The sequence below is a fragment of the Erythrolamprus reginae genome, chromosome 2 (assembly GCF_031021105.1).
Source record: "Erythrolamprus reginae isolate rEryReg1 chromosome 2, rEryReg1.hap1, whole genome shotgun sequence".
Classification (NCBI taxonomy): Eukaryota; Metazoa; Chordata; class Lepidosauria; order Squamata; family Dipsadidae; genus Erythrolamprus; species Erythrolamprus reginae.
In genome coordinates, this window is record NC_091951.1 from 66,900,778 (window position 1) to 66,917,959 (window position 17,182).

General features: G+C 38.6%; 1 protein-coding gene across 4 annotated transcripts in view; it reads left to right on the plus strand.

The window, feature by feature from the left end:
* ITPR1 (inositol 1,4,5-trisphosphate receptor type 1) overlaps positions 1 to 17,182 on the plus strand; it is a 305,443-nt gene that overhangs the window by 129,467 nt on the left and 158,794 nt on the right. For all 4 annotated transcript variants that reach the window (XM_070738264.1, XM_070738266.1, XM_070738262.1 and 1 more), the window contains 10 exons: positions 279 to 433; positions 2,890 to 2,989; positions 5,422 to 5,582; positions 6,125 to 6,266; positions 6,365 to 6,523; positions 8,353 to 8,525; positions 9,806 to 9,925; positions 10,637 to 10,831; positions 12,574 to 12,825; positions 15,281 to 15,422. In XM_070738264.1, the coding sequence (XP_070594365.1) occupies positions 279 to 433; positions 2,890 to 2,989; positions 5,422 to 5,582; positions 6,125 to 6,266; positions 6,365 to 6,523; positions 8,353 to 8,525; positions 9,806 to 9,925; positions 10,637 to 10,831; positions 12,574 to 12,825; positions 15,281 to 15,422 (1,599 nt within the window). The remainder of the gene's footprint in view (positions 1 to 278; positions 434 to 2,889; positions 2,990 to 5,421; positions 5,583 to 6,124; positions 6,267 to 6,364; positions 6,524 to 8,352; positions 8,526 to 9,805; positions 9,926 to 10,636; positions 10,832 to 12,573; positions 12,826 to 15,280; positions 15,423 to 17,182) is intronic.

Genomic DNA, 17,182 nt, shown 5'->3' on the forward strand with positions numbered 1-17,182 from the left:
GCAAACTGTTTTATTGGTTATTTCACTGTCAGAAAATTTCTCCTTATTTTAAGGTTGAACCTCTCCTTGTTCAGTTTCCAAAAATTTCTCCTTATTTTAAGGTTGAACCTCTCCTTGTTCAGTTTCCATCCATTATCCCTTGATATGTAGCATGACAGTCTCTACGTCTACGCTTGAATTGGAAGTGTGAATTCCAAGAATTGAGTTTCTGCATAGAACTTCATTGCTGTATCTGAAAAATCTTTGCAATTTTGTCTGATTTGAAATTCTTTACACAGCTGGATTCTGACCAAGATGCAGAGAGAAGGGGACTCCATAATACTTCAGAGAAGATGGCATACTCTTTAGTCTCTGTGCCTGAAGGAAATGACATTTCTTCCATCTTTGAGCTTGATCCCACCACACTGCGAGGAGGAGACAGCTTAGTCCCAAGGTATGATGCTAAAAATAATGAAGAAATCTGTGTGTTTGTAACTGAGATTATTTACCTAGGCAGATCATTATAGAGAACAGCACTTTAGTTGAAATAAATTGAATACATTTCAACTCATGGTTCTCTTTGTATGATTATTTTTTAAAAGATTGTAAACCATCCTGTTCATTCCAGCTTAATATATAGCAAAGCAAGAAACATCAAACATCACCACAATAAAATAATAACAAATTAGCCACATCTTATCTTCAAAGGAATGCTTGAGCCTATAATCTTAGGCCTTGCAACATGCAAGGAAATGTAATTTCCAAATGTACCTGCAGGGAAAAAGTGTTCCAAAGCACGAAGGTTACCACTGAATAGGACTGCCAACTGGTGTTTGTTTATTTGTCAAGCATATATAAGATTAGAGTAAAAGTATAAACATGTATAATAATTAATAATAATAATAATAATAATAATAATTTATTAGATTTGTATGCCGCCCCTCTCCGAAGACTCGGGGCGGCTCACAACAATAATAAAAACAATATTATAGTAGAACAAATCTAATATTAAAAAACATATAAAAGCCTATCATTATTTAAAAAACCAAACAACACATTCATACCAAACATAAAACAAAGTATAAAAGAGCCTGGGGGAAAGGTGTCTCAACTCCCCCATGCCTGGTGGTATAAGTGAGTCTTGAGTAGTTTATGAAAGACAGGGAGGGTGGGGGCAATTCTAATCTCCGGGAGGAGTTGATTCCAAAGGGCCGGGGCCGCCACAGAGAAGGCTCTTGCCCTGGGGCCCGCCAAATGACATTGTTTAGTCGACGGGACCCAGAGAAGGCCAACTCTGTGAGGTACTCTGCTCCAATGAGATGATTCTGAGTACATGGGAATATTAGGACAGGGATGGCAGGTACGTGGGTGCACTTATGCATACCCCTTACAGACCTCTTAAGAATGAGATGAGGTCAACAGTAGAAAATATAAGGTTAAAGTTTTGGGGATTTGGGGAAGAAACCACAGAGTCTGGTAGTGTGTTCCAGGCATTGACCAATCTGTTGATTAAGTCATATTTTCTGCAATTGAGTTTACCTTAAGGTTGTATCTATTTAGTGCTCATGTATTGTTGCAGTTGAAGCTGAAATACTCATTGACAGGTAGGACATTATAGCAGATAATTTTATATACTACTCTTAGGTCAGACCTAAGGCGGTGCAGTTCTAAATTGTCTATGCCCAAAATTTCAAGTCTGGTGGCATAAGGTATTCTGTTGCAAAAAGTGGAGGACTCTTGTGAAATAACTCTGGACATTTTCAATTGTATCAATGTCCAATATGTAGTGTGGTTTCCAGATAGATGAGCTTTATTCAAGAATTTGTCTAGCAAATGTTTTGTATGCTGTAGTTAAAAGTACAATATTACCAGAGAAGAAGCTACAAAAGATTAAGTTAACCATATTCTATGAACTTCAGGAAGGTTTGTGACCTTCAGTGAGCCCTCTCTCTATTAATAAAGCCTTCCCTTATTAACAGAGAGAGTCTATGGATGCTATGTTGTAAATGTTAAATAACAGAATTATGTTGGACAGGTGAAGGACAGACTGACTTTGTGTTTTATATCATCCAATGAGAAATCATTTAGTAGCATCATCAGGAAAGGAACTGCAGTTGAGCCAAAGCAATTCATTAAAAATTATTCTGTTCCCAGGTATTCCTAAGGAATTGTTTCCCTACCGGAAATATATGTAGATTTTGGTCACCAAAGTACATTAAGAGTTCTGAATCTAGTCTGACTCTTAGTAAATAAACAAGTGACATCGGGGCAAGAGGTCTGAACATTCAAAGATATAAGGGATGCTAAACTAATTTCATTTCAAAATGTTTTAAGTGCAACATTTCATTGGTGTTGAAATGAAATTTTTTGAACAGTTTCTAACTGCTAATGTTTGAAACAGTTCTTTCTAATCTCAAATTACTTCATTTCATGCTTGAATCAGCAGTTTTGTACTTAAAACATCATTTTATGTGATTTTGTGTTCAGAGCAGGTAGAAATGAAACATTAATCCATTAATCCATGGTAGGAACTGGGCAGTTGAATGAACCCTTAAAAAGTGGAATGATGCTTAAAAAGCAGAAGTAAGATGTTCCAGAAGCAATTTTAAATCTGCAACTTTATCAGTGATTTCAGATTTAGACAGATGCTGACAATATTAACTGGGACAGATATTCCATCTTATTTTTTTTTTACTCTTCAAATTTAGTTTAAAAGATGCATTTTAATGTAAAATGCCCGGTTGTTTCAATTCAGCTTCATTCACTAATGATATTCACTGAATATCATTCACTACCATGCCATAAAAATAATTGTTTGAAAAGTTCATTTTATTTGTTTTGTTTTTCACAAACATCTTGAATTTGTGCATCTGGAATCTCTTTAATGTAAATGGTATTTGGTCTTTTCAGGAACTCCTATGTCAGGCTTAGACATCTATGTACAAATACCTGGGTCCACAGCACAAATATCCCGATTGATAAAGAAGAAGAAAAACCTGTGATGCTTAAAGTAAGTCCTGCAAGGAACTGTTTAGAGAACAAAACTAGCAAGTCTCAGATTACAAATTTGACTTACCAATGAAGGCGAATATTTGTAGCTCAAGGTTGATATCAGGATATCAGAGTTGACATTAAGGGCCCTTGATGCTTTCTGAGCTGGGTTGTTTTCTTGCAGATGATTCATCACCCAAACCAGATTTATCTATCTGTCTGTCTGTCTGTCTGTCTGTCTGTCTGTCTGTCCGTCCGTCCGTCCGTCCGTCCGTCCATCCATCCATCCATCCATCCATCCATTTAGACTTCTATGCCGCCCAATCCCGAAGGTCTCAGGGCGGCTTAGATAATGAAACATCTGCAAGAACACAACCGAAGTCAGAGTGCCCCAAGGACCCATCAATTTTATAACGGGGGAGAAGTAACAGTGAACTAAAAACAAATTACTGACAGTGATCTAAAAACAAATTACTGACAAATCATATAACTGAAGAACCACAAGGGGATTCTCACTTCTCTGCCCCCAATGCCTGGGAGAGGAACCAGGTTTTAAGAACCTCTCTAAAGGTAGGAAGAGTTTGGGGGACGGGACGGTTGGCTCTCACCTGTAGAGGGAGAGATTATTCTAGAGAACAGGTACAGCTGCAGAAAAGGCACACTTATTGGGTCCCATAAGATGACAAGATTTAAAAGAAGAAACGTGGATCACACTCTCCCCATGGAAGCCTGCAGGGTGCATCCATGTTCTTATGAGAATGGGATCCCTCAGATAGTACAGCCTTATTCCACATGAGGCTTTAAAGGTAATAATCGGCACCCTGAATTGCATGTGGAAGCCTATTGAGAATCAATACAGGCATTACAAGAGCATAATGGAATGCGCCTATAATTATCAGCATTGCTGCATTCAGACAAATTGAAACTTCTGGATAGTTTTCAAGGTACTTCCATGTAGAGCTTGTTTTAAAAGTCCAATTGGCCAAGGTGTAAGTGACCATATTTGTACTGATCCTGTACTGATTAAACAAACCCTGTGCTGATTACTAGCTTTTTGGACTGATGTACTTGGCAAACATCCCTCTTAAGATAACAGCCTAAAATCTATTATTTTTGTTTGTTAGTTTTGTAGAGTTATGATTATTGCTTATGACAAATAGGAGAACTCCTTTTCCATAAACCTGGCATTTATGAATGTATCTGATGCATACTGGCACAACTTTCGTAAATAAATAATTGAAATACTTAAGATATGGGTTTCATGTACATCTTATAAAAAATAAATTGAATTGTACACTATGGTTTCCTATTAAAATTTCAACTACTATTTATCGAATGCAGGAGTGTCAAACTCAAGGCCTCTGGGCTTGATTCAGAACATGGGGTACTTAGATCTGGCCCATGGGGCCGCCCTGGAAACAAGAAAGGACTGGCCCGCAGTGTCTCTGCTAGCAACAATTGAGTTTTAGAGGGCAATAGGTGTTCTGCCTGACCGGCCTCAAGCAATGATTAATGGTCTAGAAAAGAAGGTCAAACACACACGTGGATAGTTAATCAGCAAAGAAAAAAGTCTAAAGCAAATGGTCCTTACTTTCAGGAGAAACAAAGAGGATTCATTGCAAAATTCAGTCAGCTACAAAGTTCAGTGAAAAGCCAACCCATACAAAACTCACGGAGCAGAAATAGTCCAAGAGTCCCTGAATATTCACAGCACAAAAGCAGCAGCTTGTCCCAGGGCTTTCAACTCCCACAACGCTGAAGTACAATCCACGAGCAGGAACTTCAGAGCAGGAACAAACGACGCCACCCAAACCACCCAGATAATCAGCCACAGTTTGCCTTGGCCCCATTCCCTTTTTATGCTGTTAGCCCTCATTAAGGGAACCACACCCAGCCCAGGTGTGCTTATGCTACTTCTTAAAGCGATCCCTTCTTTGTAAGGCCCTACAGCTGCGTAAATTGATGTATTGTCCTGCAGACGAGCTGAGAGAAGATAAACTGTCTGACGAATTGCCAGCCCCTTCCCCTGAACTGTCTGCCAATTTGTCCTGGCTCTCTGCCCCATCTTCCTGACTGCTGGCTACATCTTCCTGGCTGTCAGCTGCATCATCCTGGCTGTCAGCCAGGCTTTCATAGTCACTGTGTGCCGCGGCTCCCCCATCTGTGGGGGCAACAGCTGGCCCAGGCCCAAACACAACAATAGGTAGCTCTGTTAGGCTCTGTTTTCGGCTGTGCCGACCTCCTGCAGCCCTATGCCAGCAAAACAGGAGCTCAAGAAGGCTGTGTGATATGGCAATGCACCCTAGCCACACCTCCCAAGCCCCCAGATCAAACACAAACCTGATGCATCACTCAGAGAAATCGAGTTTGACACCCTTGCTCTAATGCATTTCTTACCACCATTATTTTTTTGTTCTTACCGTAAGTACTAAAATTACCTCTTTTTAAAAGATTGGCACCTCTCCTGTAAAAGAGGACAAAGAAGCTTTTGCCGTGGTACCAGTTTCTCCTGCCGAAGTTCGAGATTTGGATTTTGCAAATGATGCAAGCAAAGTATTGGGCTCCATCGCTGGCAAATTAGAGAAAGGAACAGTAACTCAGAATGAAAGGAGGTAAGAGGGACATAATCCAGTTTTTTTTAAAAGAGAACTACCATTCAAGAAATACAGCTTTTATATCCATTTTTGCAGCATCAATATAAAACCTTCAATGCCCCCATAAGTATTTGCAAAATGAAATAAAAATAGCTAAAACAAATAAAACAAATTTATAAAATCTTCATGTTTGCATCAGTAATTTTGTGAGAGCAGATCAATACTACAACATAGATGACAACCAGATTGAAAATCCTACATTAGTTTAGGCGATAGAAAACATTGCCAAAATCATCTTGGATTTGCACTTCTGAAATATTTTTTTCAAAGAATCTTAAGAATTTTTGAGACTGGTTTTGGATTACTAGTCTTAATACAGTAATAATTAATTAAAATTAAATAAATAAATAAATAAAATTAAATATAGTTAAAAATTCTTAATGTCTTCATAACTGAATAGAGTTACAGAATGCATTATTGTGTGGGACATGCTGGCATTTAATTTTGGACTAAGAACTAGATTGTCTTTAAAATTTATATATATACATATATATTTCTAGGTCTGTTACAAAGTTGCTGGAAGATTTGGTCTATTTTGTTACCGGCGGAACAAATTCTGGCCAAGATGTACTTGAAGTCATGTTCTCAAAGCCAAACCGCGAACGGCAAAAACTAATGAGAGAGCAAAATATACTAAAGCAGGTAGAATACACAACTCCTGTAATTACTAAGAGCTTATACACATTTCTGACTGTGATGACAGGAAAAGTAATTTCTTCCCTTCTCAAACAATGCTCCAGATTTTCAAGTTATTGCAAGCACCATTTACTGACTGTGGAGATGGGCCGATGCTGAGATTGGAGGAACTCGGAGATCAGCGGCATGCTCCTTTCAGACATATCTGCCGGCTCTGTTACAGAGTATTAAGACATTCCCAACAAGATTACAGGAAAAATCAAGTGAGTAAAATTTGAAAGAATTTAAGCTTACCAGGTTGCAGAACCTAGGTAGCCTTAGCTGATCTGAAAAAAATAAAATAAACATAACAGAAATGCTTTTGGATGGACCAAATCACCAGTAGATTGAGAAAGGAGATGGCCATGGCAAACCACTTTTTTGTTTTTGACAAGAATCGTAATCACTGAGTTGGGAAGAGACCATTTTTAGAACGCTTAAGTCCAAGCACCTGCTGTATGTAGAACTCCAAATGAGAGCATCCTTAAGAGAGTACTTGCCTCTTCTTTAATTCATTTAACAAAGATGAGTCCAGTACCCTTCTTGGTCTGTGTTCTGTTGAGCTCTCTGGTAGAATCCTCCTGAAAATTCACAGATACAAATTTCAGACACACACACACACGTTTGAAAATTCAAAACAATGTTCTTTATACAGAAAATTCAAATAAACTAAGCACTCTTTTTGTATAGCAAAGAGCACTCGACTCCAAACAAACTGGTAATTTGTACAAGTCCCTTATCAGTTCTGAGATACTTAGCTTGCAGCTGTGAGGCAATTCACAGTCCTTGCTCTGGTTTAGTTTCAAAGCGGAGAAGAATCAGCACACAGAGGTCGAAGTCAGCAAGGCAGGCACGAAACACAACGATCAGATAATCCTCAATGGCCAAACCCACAGGCTGCTATTTATAGCAGCCTCGCTAATTACCACAGCCCCCCCCAACCACAGCTGGCCTCATTTTCTTTGATAATAATCTCTCAGTCGTTGCTGCCTATGCATCGCTCTCCGCATGCGTGGCTGTATCATTAACTCTTATTCTGAATACAAGGAGGAGCTAGATAATTGATCTCCTTCTGAGCTGTCTGCCACACTCTCCTCCCTGTCACTCATGTCTTCTTGGTCAGAGGAGCCTCATCAGCAGATTCCACCGGGGGAAAAACAGGCCTGCAGCATGTGGATGTCTCCCCAACATCCACAGTCCTTGGGGCAGGAGCTGGGCCAGAGCTAACCACAACCGTCTGTGTTTGTAACACAGAATTTTCTTATTGTTAGGAAGAATAGTTCTTACTTATCACCACATATCTTTCTGCTAACTTGACCATGATATGTATTTTACAATCTGGAATGAGAAAAAACAAGGTGGTGACCTTTAATTGTGTGACATCCTTCCATGTATGAAGAATGCTATGACATCCTCCCTCCTAACTTCTTCAATCTCTTTTATTCCCAGTGCTATTATATATGCCTGTTATTTCTCTGAACCTTACTTAAATTCCTAGGATTGGATGAAGTACTTGATGTAGATTCTGAGCAGAGATACTGCCATGATTTGGAGTTTATACTTCTGCTTTTACCCAGCTATGCCATGCTGCTTGCTTATTTTCTGTTTGTGTACAACAAAAATCATAGGACCCTTTTTCACAAGAACTAAGCAATGCTACATCATGCCAAATGCATCCCATCCTATAACTGCACCTGATTTTTATTTTCTAATTGAAGAACTTTTTACTTTGGATTGAATAAATGTGGAATCATTCCATCATCCTGAGTGGATCTTCAACTTGCAGACTTCCATCATCTAATATTTGGACCGCCTATTTAAATGGAAAATAATTGTCAGTTGCTTAATGCAAAGTGGATAAACTATGATTTAATTTGAATAGTAGTTGGACCAAAAATCAGGACTGAACACCTGGTTCAGTCTTAGGAATAAGGCTGATTAAGTCTTCTTTGATTAAGAACAATAAATAACTTCTTTGAATCTATAAAAATAAATGTTATAGTGGAATTAGCATTTGTTTTCTTTCACCCTCCCCCTTTTAATACTTTGCCAGGAATATATAGCCAAGCAGTTTGGCTTCATGCAGAAACAAATTGGCTATGATGTCTTAGCTGAAGACACTATAACAGCTTTGCTCCATAACAATCGCAAACTGTTGGAGAAACACATCACAGCTGCTGAGATTGATACCTTTGTTAGCCTTGTAAGAAAAAACAGAGAACCCAGGTAAATTTTTCCTGTTTTGTTTTTTTTTAAATAGAGGATGCACAAACACTTTAATTGTGGGTCAGATAGCCATACGGCTAATAGCAGTTTGGAGTTTACTGTATATATTTGCCATTTCTTTCTGTCTTATCCTAATATTGTACTGTGATATCCCTCCTAATCACTAGACTTCTAATAATTCCCAAGATGTTGAACAGGTTATCCAAACACCTGTTTTCTGCGTCAACCCCTGTGGTTTCACATTTTGATGGAATTTATTTTATTTTTAGTTCTATTCCACTTTATATTATTATGGATTAGTATAGCTTATTGAAATGGAATTTGCTGCTATTTGAAAATGGATGCCTGCCTATCTATCTATCTATCTATCTATCTATCCATCCATCCATCCATCCATCCATCCATCCATCCATCCATCCATCTATCTATCTATCTATCTATCCATCTGATTGATTGATTGATATGCTGCCCCTCTCTGAGGACAGTGAATTAAAGCAAGCCAGTGTTTCTTTGGGTAAATGGCAGAGAATGTTCTCATTCTGTCTAACAACCTGAAATTGCACATACTGTATATACTCTACTCTTGATTCTGTGAGAGTCTTAGCAATTTTTAAAATTTAAAGATTTTTAAAAGGAGCTGTTTAGATGATCAAAAATGGTAAATCAGCTAAAGGGATATGTAACTTACTTTTTTATTAATTAATTAATTAATGTATGTATGTATGTATTTATTTATTTATTTATTTATTTATTTATTTAGTCAAAGGATATACAAGATAGTAGGTATTAGTATAAACATAAACAAAGTAAATACAGATAAATGAGGACAGTAGAATAGGGATGGTAGGCACAATGGTGAGCTTATGCACGACCCTTACAGACCTCTTAGGAATGGGGTGAGGTCAACTGTGGATAATCTAAGGTTAAAGTTTTGGGAATTTGGGGAAGAAACCACAGAGTCAGGTACTGCATACCAGGCATTGGTCAGTCTGTTGCTGAAGTTGTATTTTCTGCCGTCGACTGGTTTACATTGAGTTTGAATCTATTCTGTGCTCATGTATTGTTGTGGTTGAAGCTGAAGTATTCATTGACAGGTAGGACATTGTGGTAGATGATTTTATGAACTCCATTTAGATCAGATCAAAGACTTATAATTGAATTATGCATTATGAAGCCACAAATATATTTCTACAAATCTTTAGCATGTTGTTTATAATATAGTTCAGTGGGATCTGGAATATTGTGCCCATTTTATAGACTTTGTTTTCTTCTCTGAATAGATTCTTGGACTATCTTTCGGACCTTTGTGTGTCTATGAACAAATCTATTCCGGTCACCCAGGAGCTGATTTGTAAAGCTGTATTAAATCCAGCAAATGCTGACATACTTATTGAGACTAAGTAAGTTTAGACATTTTAAAATAGATTTCTTCATTTTAGAAAGAAGATAACTATAACAAAGAGTAGGAATTAGTTATAGCAACAGCATGGGTGCTTTTTAGATTTTCTAAGTTTTATAAACCTAGAACTAGACAATATCTAAATAAAATAAATTTTCAAACAATCAGTAAGACCCAATATTGTAAAATGTATGATTTGTTACATAAGTTCAGGCAATCCTCAACATATAACCACATTTGGGACCATAATTTCCCTTGCTAAGCAAAGCCCTTGTTGAATGAGTCATGCTTTTTTTTTTTTTGCCAGGGTGGTTGAGACTCACTGCCGTTGTTAAACGACTCATGTAGTTGTTAAATGAACTGGCTTTCCCTATTGACTTTGCTTATCAAAAACTGGCTGGGAAGATTTCAAATGGGGATACTAAGACTCTGGAATACTGCAACCATCAGCTGGTTGTCCAGCCCCAGAATTTTGATCAAGTGACTGTGAGGATGCTGTAGTGGTTGAAAGTGTAAGGATTGGCTGTAAGTCACTGTTTTCCAGTGCCTTTGTATCTTCAGACAGTCATTAAATGAATGGTGGTATGTTGATGAGGACTACCTTGAAAGGTGCGATGTTACATCAGGTTTGGAAATCTAAAGGAAATCCACTCATATATCCCTGAAGGTAGAAATACAAATAACTGTTCTTCATTCTTGCACAATTCTTCAGACTCGTCCTATCTCGTTTTGAGTTTGAGGAGTTATCATCTGGAGAAAACTCACTGGAGGTTGGTGAGGACGAAGAAGAAGTCTGGTTATTCTGGCGAGACAGCAGCAAAGAGGTCCGCAGTAAGAGTATCCGAGAGCTGGCACAAGATGCCAAAGAAGGACAGAAGGAAGACCGAGATGTCCTAAGCTACTACAGGTTAACATGACATCCTTGGCTTTGGCAGCATAACCTGAAATGTGTACACTGGAGCTGTTTGTAATTTTATTAAATGTCCTATTCTTATGATTTGAGCTCTAATATTCATAATTAATTTTAAATGCCAGCTACCAAAGCGTTTTCATTTTGGAACTATTTGGATATAGTCCCAAAGGTGTTTTTTCAAGAGACAACTGGACTTTAGCTCTTGGATGAGAAGTGAATTGTCTTCAAAGAAAAAACCAAAAGGTCCACTTGCCTCTTGAAAAAACACCTTTGGGACAGCCATGACCTGGATCACTGAGAATCTCTAAATATTTGGATATAGGAAAGAAGTTGTGGTGACAACAACTTCATAGAGTACTGATAAAGTCATTCTGCTTCATGCTGTGACAATGTACTGAGAGTAATGTTATACTGCTGCTTCTAAGTTACAAATAGCTGAAAGGATTGGGAAAATCAGCTGTCACCATGAAAATCCTTCTTTATTTTCTAAAATATAGATCTGTTATTTTCTTCTTTAGAGGATGTTCTTGTAGATGAAAATAACATTCGTCAATCTGATTTATTTTTCAAAAATATTTGGCTATATGGTAGTGTTATTCAAAACATTTTGTAAGTAGTTTGGATTCCAAGGCTGTGTTTGTGTAATGTAATATACACAATGAGATCTAATTTAATGAGAACCTGCCATCATTATAGCCTCACTTGAATGCTTCCCTTTATGTTTGATGATTTCCATGTCCTGTAATCAGGGAGTGTCCACAAGTTTGAAATCAGATGTTGGGACACTTACAATATATGTTTGGTACATGATCCAGTTTATGTAAAATATTAGCTGTTGCAGTTTCCAGTTTCGTGGCAGAATTCCGAATTTAATTAAATAGGGAATGGGGTCTTGAAGTATGAATATTTGTTAACTCAATTTACAGTTTCATTTATCCTCTATTTTTAAAAATCTGATTAATTTCTAAAATATATTTTTATAATCCATAAAATGTATTTCCCATTTTTCACATCAGAATACATATCTTATCATGTTAAGTGTACCTTCTCTGTAGCGGTGATTGTCCTTTAGAATGAAATTCCATCCCTAAGATCCAAATGTCCGCCACTCTGCTATCATTGTACCCCAAGCTTTTGGTGATGGAGAGTGAGACCTCTTACTTCATTACAACTGATTTGATTGGATTGGGTTGGATTGGATTTGTATGCCGCCCCTCTCTGCAGACTCGGGGCGGCTAACAACAGTAGTAAACAACATATGACAATCCAATATAAACAGTTAAAAACCCCTATTGTAAAACCAAACATACATACAGACATACCATGCATAAAATTGTAAAGGCCTAGGGGGAAAGAGTATCTCAATTCCCCCATGCCTGGCGGCAGAGGTGGGTTTTAAGAAGCTTACGAAAGGCAAGGAGGGTGGGAGCAATTCTAATCTCAGGGGGGAGTTGGTTCCAGAGGGTTGGGGCCGCCACAGAGAAGGCTCTTCCCCTGGGTCCTGCCAAGCGACATTGTTTAGTTGACGGGACCCGGAGAAGACCCACTCTGTGGGACCTAATTGGTCGCTGGGATTTGTGCAGCAGAAGGAGGTCCCTGAACTGTTGTGCTTGCCATCTTTTCTGCTTCATTAATTTTATTATAATGTCCTTAATGTGAATTGCATTGTGATGATAACAATTTTTCAGTCTCTCAGGTAAAATGATGCTTTCCTAATTTTTCTTCTGCTTTACAAGGTACCAGCTGAATCTTTTTGCTCGGATGTGCCTTGATCGCCAGTATTTAGCTATAAACGAAATATCTGGGCAGTTGGATGTAGACCTTATTCTTCGCTGCATGTCGGATGAGAATTTGCCTTACGACTTGAGAGCTTCATTTTGTCGACTGATGTTGCACATGCATGTTGACCGAGATCCACAAGAACAAGTGACGCCAGTCAAATATGCCCGACTATGGTCAGAGATACCATCTGAAATAGCAATTGATGAGTGAGTAATGATTCTCTAAATCAGGGGTATCAAACTCAATTTCATTGAGAGCTGCAACAGGGTTGTGTTTGATCATGGGGGTGGAGGTGGCCAGGGTGAGAATGGCCAATTCAACATGACTCATATCAGAGGCACCTGTGGTGGCCCGAGTGCTCCCCCCCCCAAAAAAAGGCTCCCGAGCTCCGTTTCTGGCTGTGATAGCCTCCTGCAATCCTCTGCCAGCAAAAACAGCTTGGGAGGTCCACATGTGGCCTTTACAAACTCCATTTTCACTGGTAGAGGTACTACAGGCCAGTCCTTTGATATTTAGAGGGCAGCCCTGTGGGTGTCAACAGACTCAAGCTCAACCCGGATAAGACGGAGTGGCTGTGGGTTCTGCCTCCCAAGGACAATGCCATCTGTCCGTCCATGACCCTGGGGGGGGAATTACTGACCCCCTCAGAGAGGGTCCGCAACTTGGGCGTCCTCCTCGATCCACAGCTCACATTAGAGAAACATCTTTCAGCTGTGGCGAGGGGGGCGTTTGCCCAGGTTCGCCTGGTGAACCAGTTGCGGCCCTATCTGGACCGGGACTCACTGCTCACAGTCACTCATGCCCTCATCACCTCGAGGCTCGACTACTGTAATGCTCTCTACATGGGGCTACCTTTGAAAAGTGTTCGGAAACTTCAGATCGTGCAGAATGCAGCTGCGAGAGCAATCATGGGCTTCCCTAAATATGCCCATGTTACTCCAACACTCCACAGTCTGCATTGATTGCTGATCAGTTTCCGGTCACAATTCAAAGTGTTGGTTATGACCTATAAAGCCCTTCATGGCACCGGACCAGAATATCTCCGGGACCACCTCCTGCCGCACAAATCCCAGCGACCGGTTAGGTCCCACAGAGTTGGCCTTCTCCGGGTCCCGTCGACTAAACAATGTCATTTGGCGGGACCCAGGAGAAGAGCCTTCTCTGTGGTGGCCCCGACCCTCTGGAACCAGCTCCCCCCAGATATCAGAGTTGCCCCCACCTTCCTTGCCTTTCGCAAGCTCCTTAAAACCCACCTCTGTTGTCAGGCATGGGGGAATTGAAATTTTTTTCTCCCTTCCCCATAGGCTTGTAGAATTTATACATGGTATGTTTGTTGGTATGATTGGTCTCTTAAATGGGGTTTTTTAGATTACTTTTTAATATTAGATTTGTTATATTGTTTTTTATTGTTGTTAGCCGCCCCGAGTCTTCGGAGAGGGGCGGCATATAAATCTAAATAAACTAAACTAAACTAAGTATCCTGAGCGCCAAATCTGGCCCGCGGGCCTTGAGTTTGACATCTCTGATCTAAATGAAGCATGGTGACCTTAAATCCTTGGATGTAGACCTTATTCTTCGTTGCATGTCAGATGAAAATTTGCCTTAGGACTTGAGAGCTTCATTTTGTCGACTGATGTTGCACATCCATGTTGACCAACAAGTGACTCTAACTGTTAAGGAATTCTATTGTAGGAGAATTGCTATGTTAGCCTGTTGTAGCAAAAACACACACACAAAAAATAGAAAATACCTAGCAACATCTTTCTCAGTTCACAAATTTTGATGCCTTTTAGTAAAATTGGTTAGTTGAAAAAAGTGGCAACTGTATTCCTTCTGGTAAGAATTTCCAGTATCACTTGTCAAATTCTATACAACTTATAAAATTGTGCAAAACATTCTGTAAATATTTGGACTCCAAGGCTGTGCTTTTGTAATGCAATAAACACATACACACAACTAATTGAGTGAGAACCTGCAATTGTACAAATTTATAAAATTGTGGTTGACTTACTACCACAGTTGAGCCCAAAATTTATGTTGCTAGGTAAGACATTTGCTAAGTGAGTTTTGCCCCATTTTACAACCTTTCTTGCCATAGCTGTTTAGTGAATCACTGCAGGTGTTATGTTAGCAACACAGTTGTTAAATGAATCTAGCTACCCTATTGACTTTGCTTGTCAGAAGATTGCAGAAAAGGATCACATGACTTTGGGACACTGCAACCATCATAAATATGAACCAGGTGCCTAGAATCTGAATTTTGATCACACGACTATGGCAACACTGCAACGGTCGTAAATGTGAAAAATGGTCATAAGACACTTTTTTCAAATGCCTTTGTAAGTCTGAATAGTCACTAAATGAACTGTTGTAAGTTGGGGGCTACCTATTTTTTCATAAAGTGTTTAGTGTTAATCTAAATCAAGTAATAAATTTCTTGTACATATTTTTTTTCCAAAGGAAAAAAAATATGAGAGGGGCGGCATACAAATCTAAGTAATAAGTAAGTAAGTAAGTAAGTAAGTAAGTAAGTAAGTAAGTAAGTAAGTAAGTAAGTAAGTAAGTAAATAAATAAATAAATAAATAAATAAATAAAAAAAAAGGAGGCAGGATTTTTTTTAAAAAGTTGTCACTTTTTTCTTGTTTTTTCTTGTTGTTTAGCTACGACAGCAGTGGAACTTCCAAAGACGAAATCAAGGAGAGGTTTGCTCAAACTATGGAGTTTGTGGAGGAATATTTAAGAGATGTTGTTTGCCAAAGATTCCCATTTTCTGATAAAGAAAAAAATAAACTCACCTTCGAGGTAAATGTTTTATTCATGAAGATGAGCTGCAAGACCTAGGGGTGAAAATTTTCCTGGTTTGCTTGTGCCTGTTGGTCGTCAGAGAGCCGATCGCAAAAGGAGCACAAGGTTCCGCCTGCTTGCCCAGATGCCACCATTTGGGTTCTTTTACCCTCTGACATGCACAAAGCATTCTGTGCATGCGCAGAGTATAAAAGAACCCTGAATGGTAGCAGGTGGGCAGAGCCTCACGCTCCCTTCACGACCGGCTCTCTGACGACCGACAAGCAAGAGTGAACTGGGGACATTTCACCCCAGCAAGACCAAATATTAATGATGCTAATCATAGGTGACTCAGTGGTCAGCTCATGAACACATATTTTAATTTCTTAAGTCTGCCAGTTCAAGTAGGATGCTTGGCTGCATAGCTAGAGGTATAACAAGCAGGAAGAGGGAGATTGTGATCCCCTTATATAGAGCGCTGGTGAGACCACATTTGGAATACTGTGTTCAGTTCTGGAGACCTCACCTACAAAAAGATATTGACAAAATTGAATGGGTCCAAAGACGGGCTGCAAGAATGGTGGAAGGTCTTAAGCATAAAACGTATCAGGAAAGACTTAATGAACTCAATCTGTATAGTCTGGAGGACAGAAGGGAAAGGGGGGACATGATCGAAACATTTAAATATGTTAAAGGGTTAAATAAGTTTCAGGAGGGAAGTGTTTTTAATAGGAAAGTGAACACAAGAACAAGGGGACACAATCTGAAGTTAGTTGGGGGAAAGATCAAAAGCAACGTGAGAAAATATTATTTTACTGAAAGAGTAGTAGATCCTTGGAACAAAGTTCCAGCAGACGTGGTTGGTAAACCACAGTAACTGAATTTAAACATGCCTGGGATAAACATATATCCATTGTAAGATAAAATACAGGAAATAGTATAAGGGCAGACTAGATGGACCATGAGGTCTTTTTCTGCCGTCAGTCTTCTATGTTTCTATGTTTCTTTTATTCATAAATAAGTTGCATAGCACTGCCCAGCATACAAAAATAAAATTAATTAAAAACCCAGATTCCAAAATGGGTTAAAAGGATGAAGGACAAGAGAAGAGAAAGATATCTCTAGTAAATCATACGCCAGCTGAAAAGATAATATCGATAGTTAAAGGCAGCTTCAAATGTTTTCCAGCAAGTTATTCTATTTGCTTAGTTTTATACCTTTCTATCCTCAGTAGGTTACCTTGAATGGGAAGTTTCCCAACAAATTAAAGCAATAATTATGCAATTGAAACAGCAGTGAAATACAATGGCATGCATCTCAGTATGCTAATAAATGTATCTTAAAATACCTGAGAGAACAAGGAGGTTTTCATGTGGCACTGAAAAGCCATAATGTAGATGCTGAATGGCCTCTCCGGAAAGACTTTTAGACAAATATGTGAGAAATTATTATCTTTTTTTGCTCCCACATGCCTCATGTAAAAGACCTAGAAAATTGATCATCTGCTATAAATGCTGAAGGTTTTCCGATATCATAGAAGTTTTTACTCACTAGGAAATATTTTTGTCATTAAAAATCCCTAACATCTAATCAACATGAAAAAAAAAAAATTAAACATATGACAGATGTAATGATATGCTAAAATGAAATTTTTATTTTGCTATTCTTTGTGTGGTGTTATATTTATTATATAAATAAATAAATAATTATTATAATTATTATAATTATAATTATAATTTATTAGATTTGTATGCCGCCCCTTTCCGAGGACTCGGGGC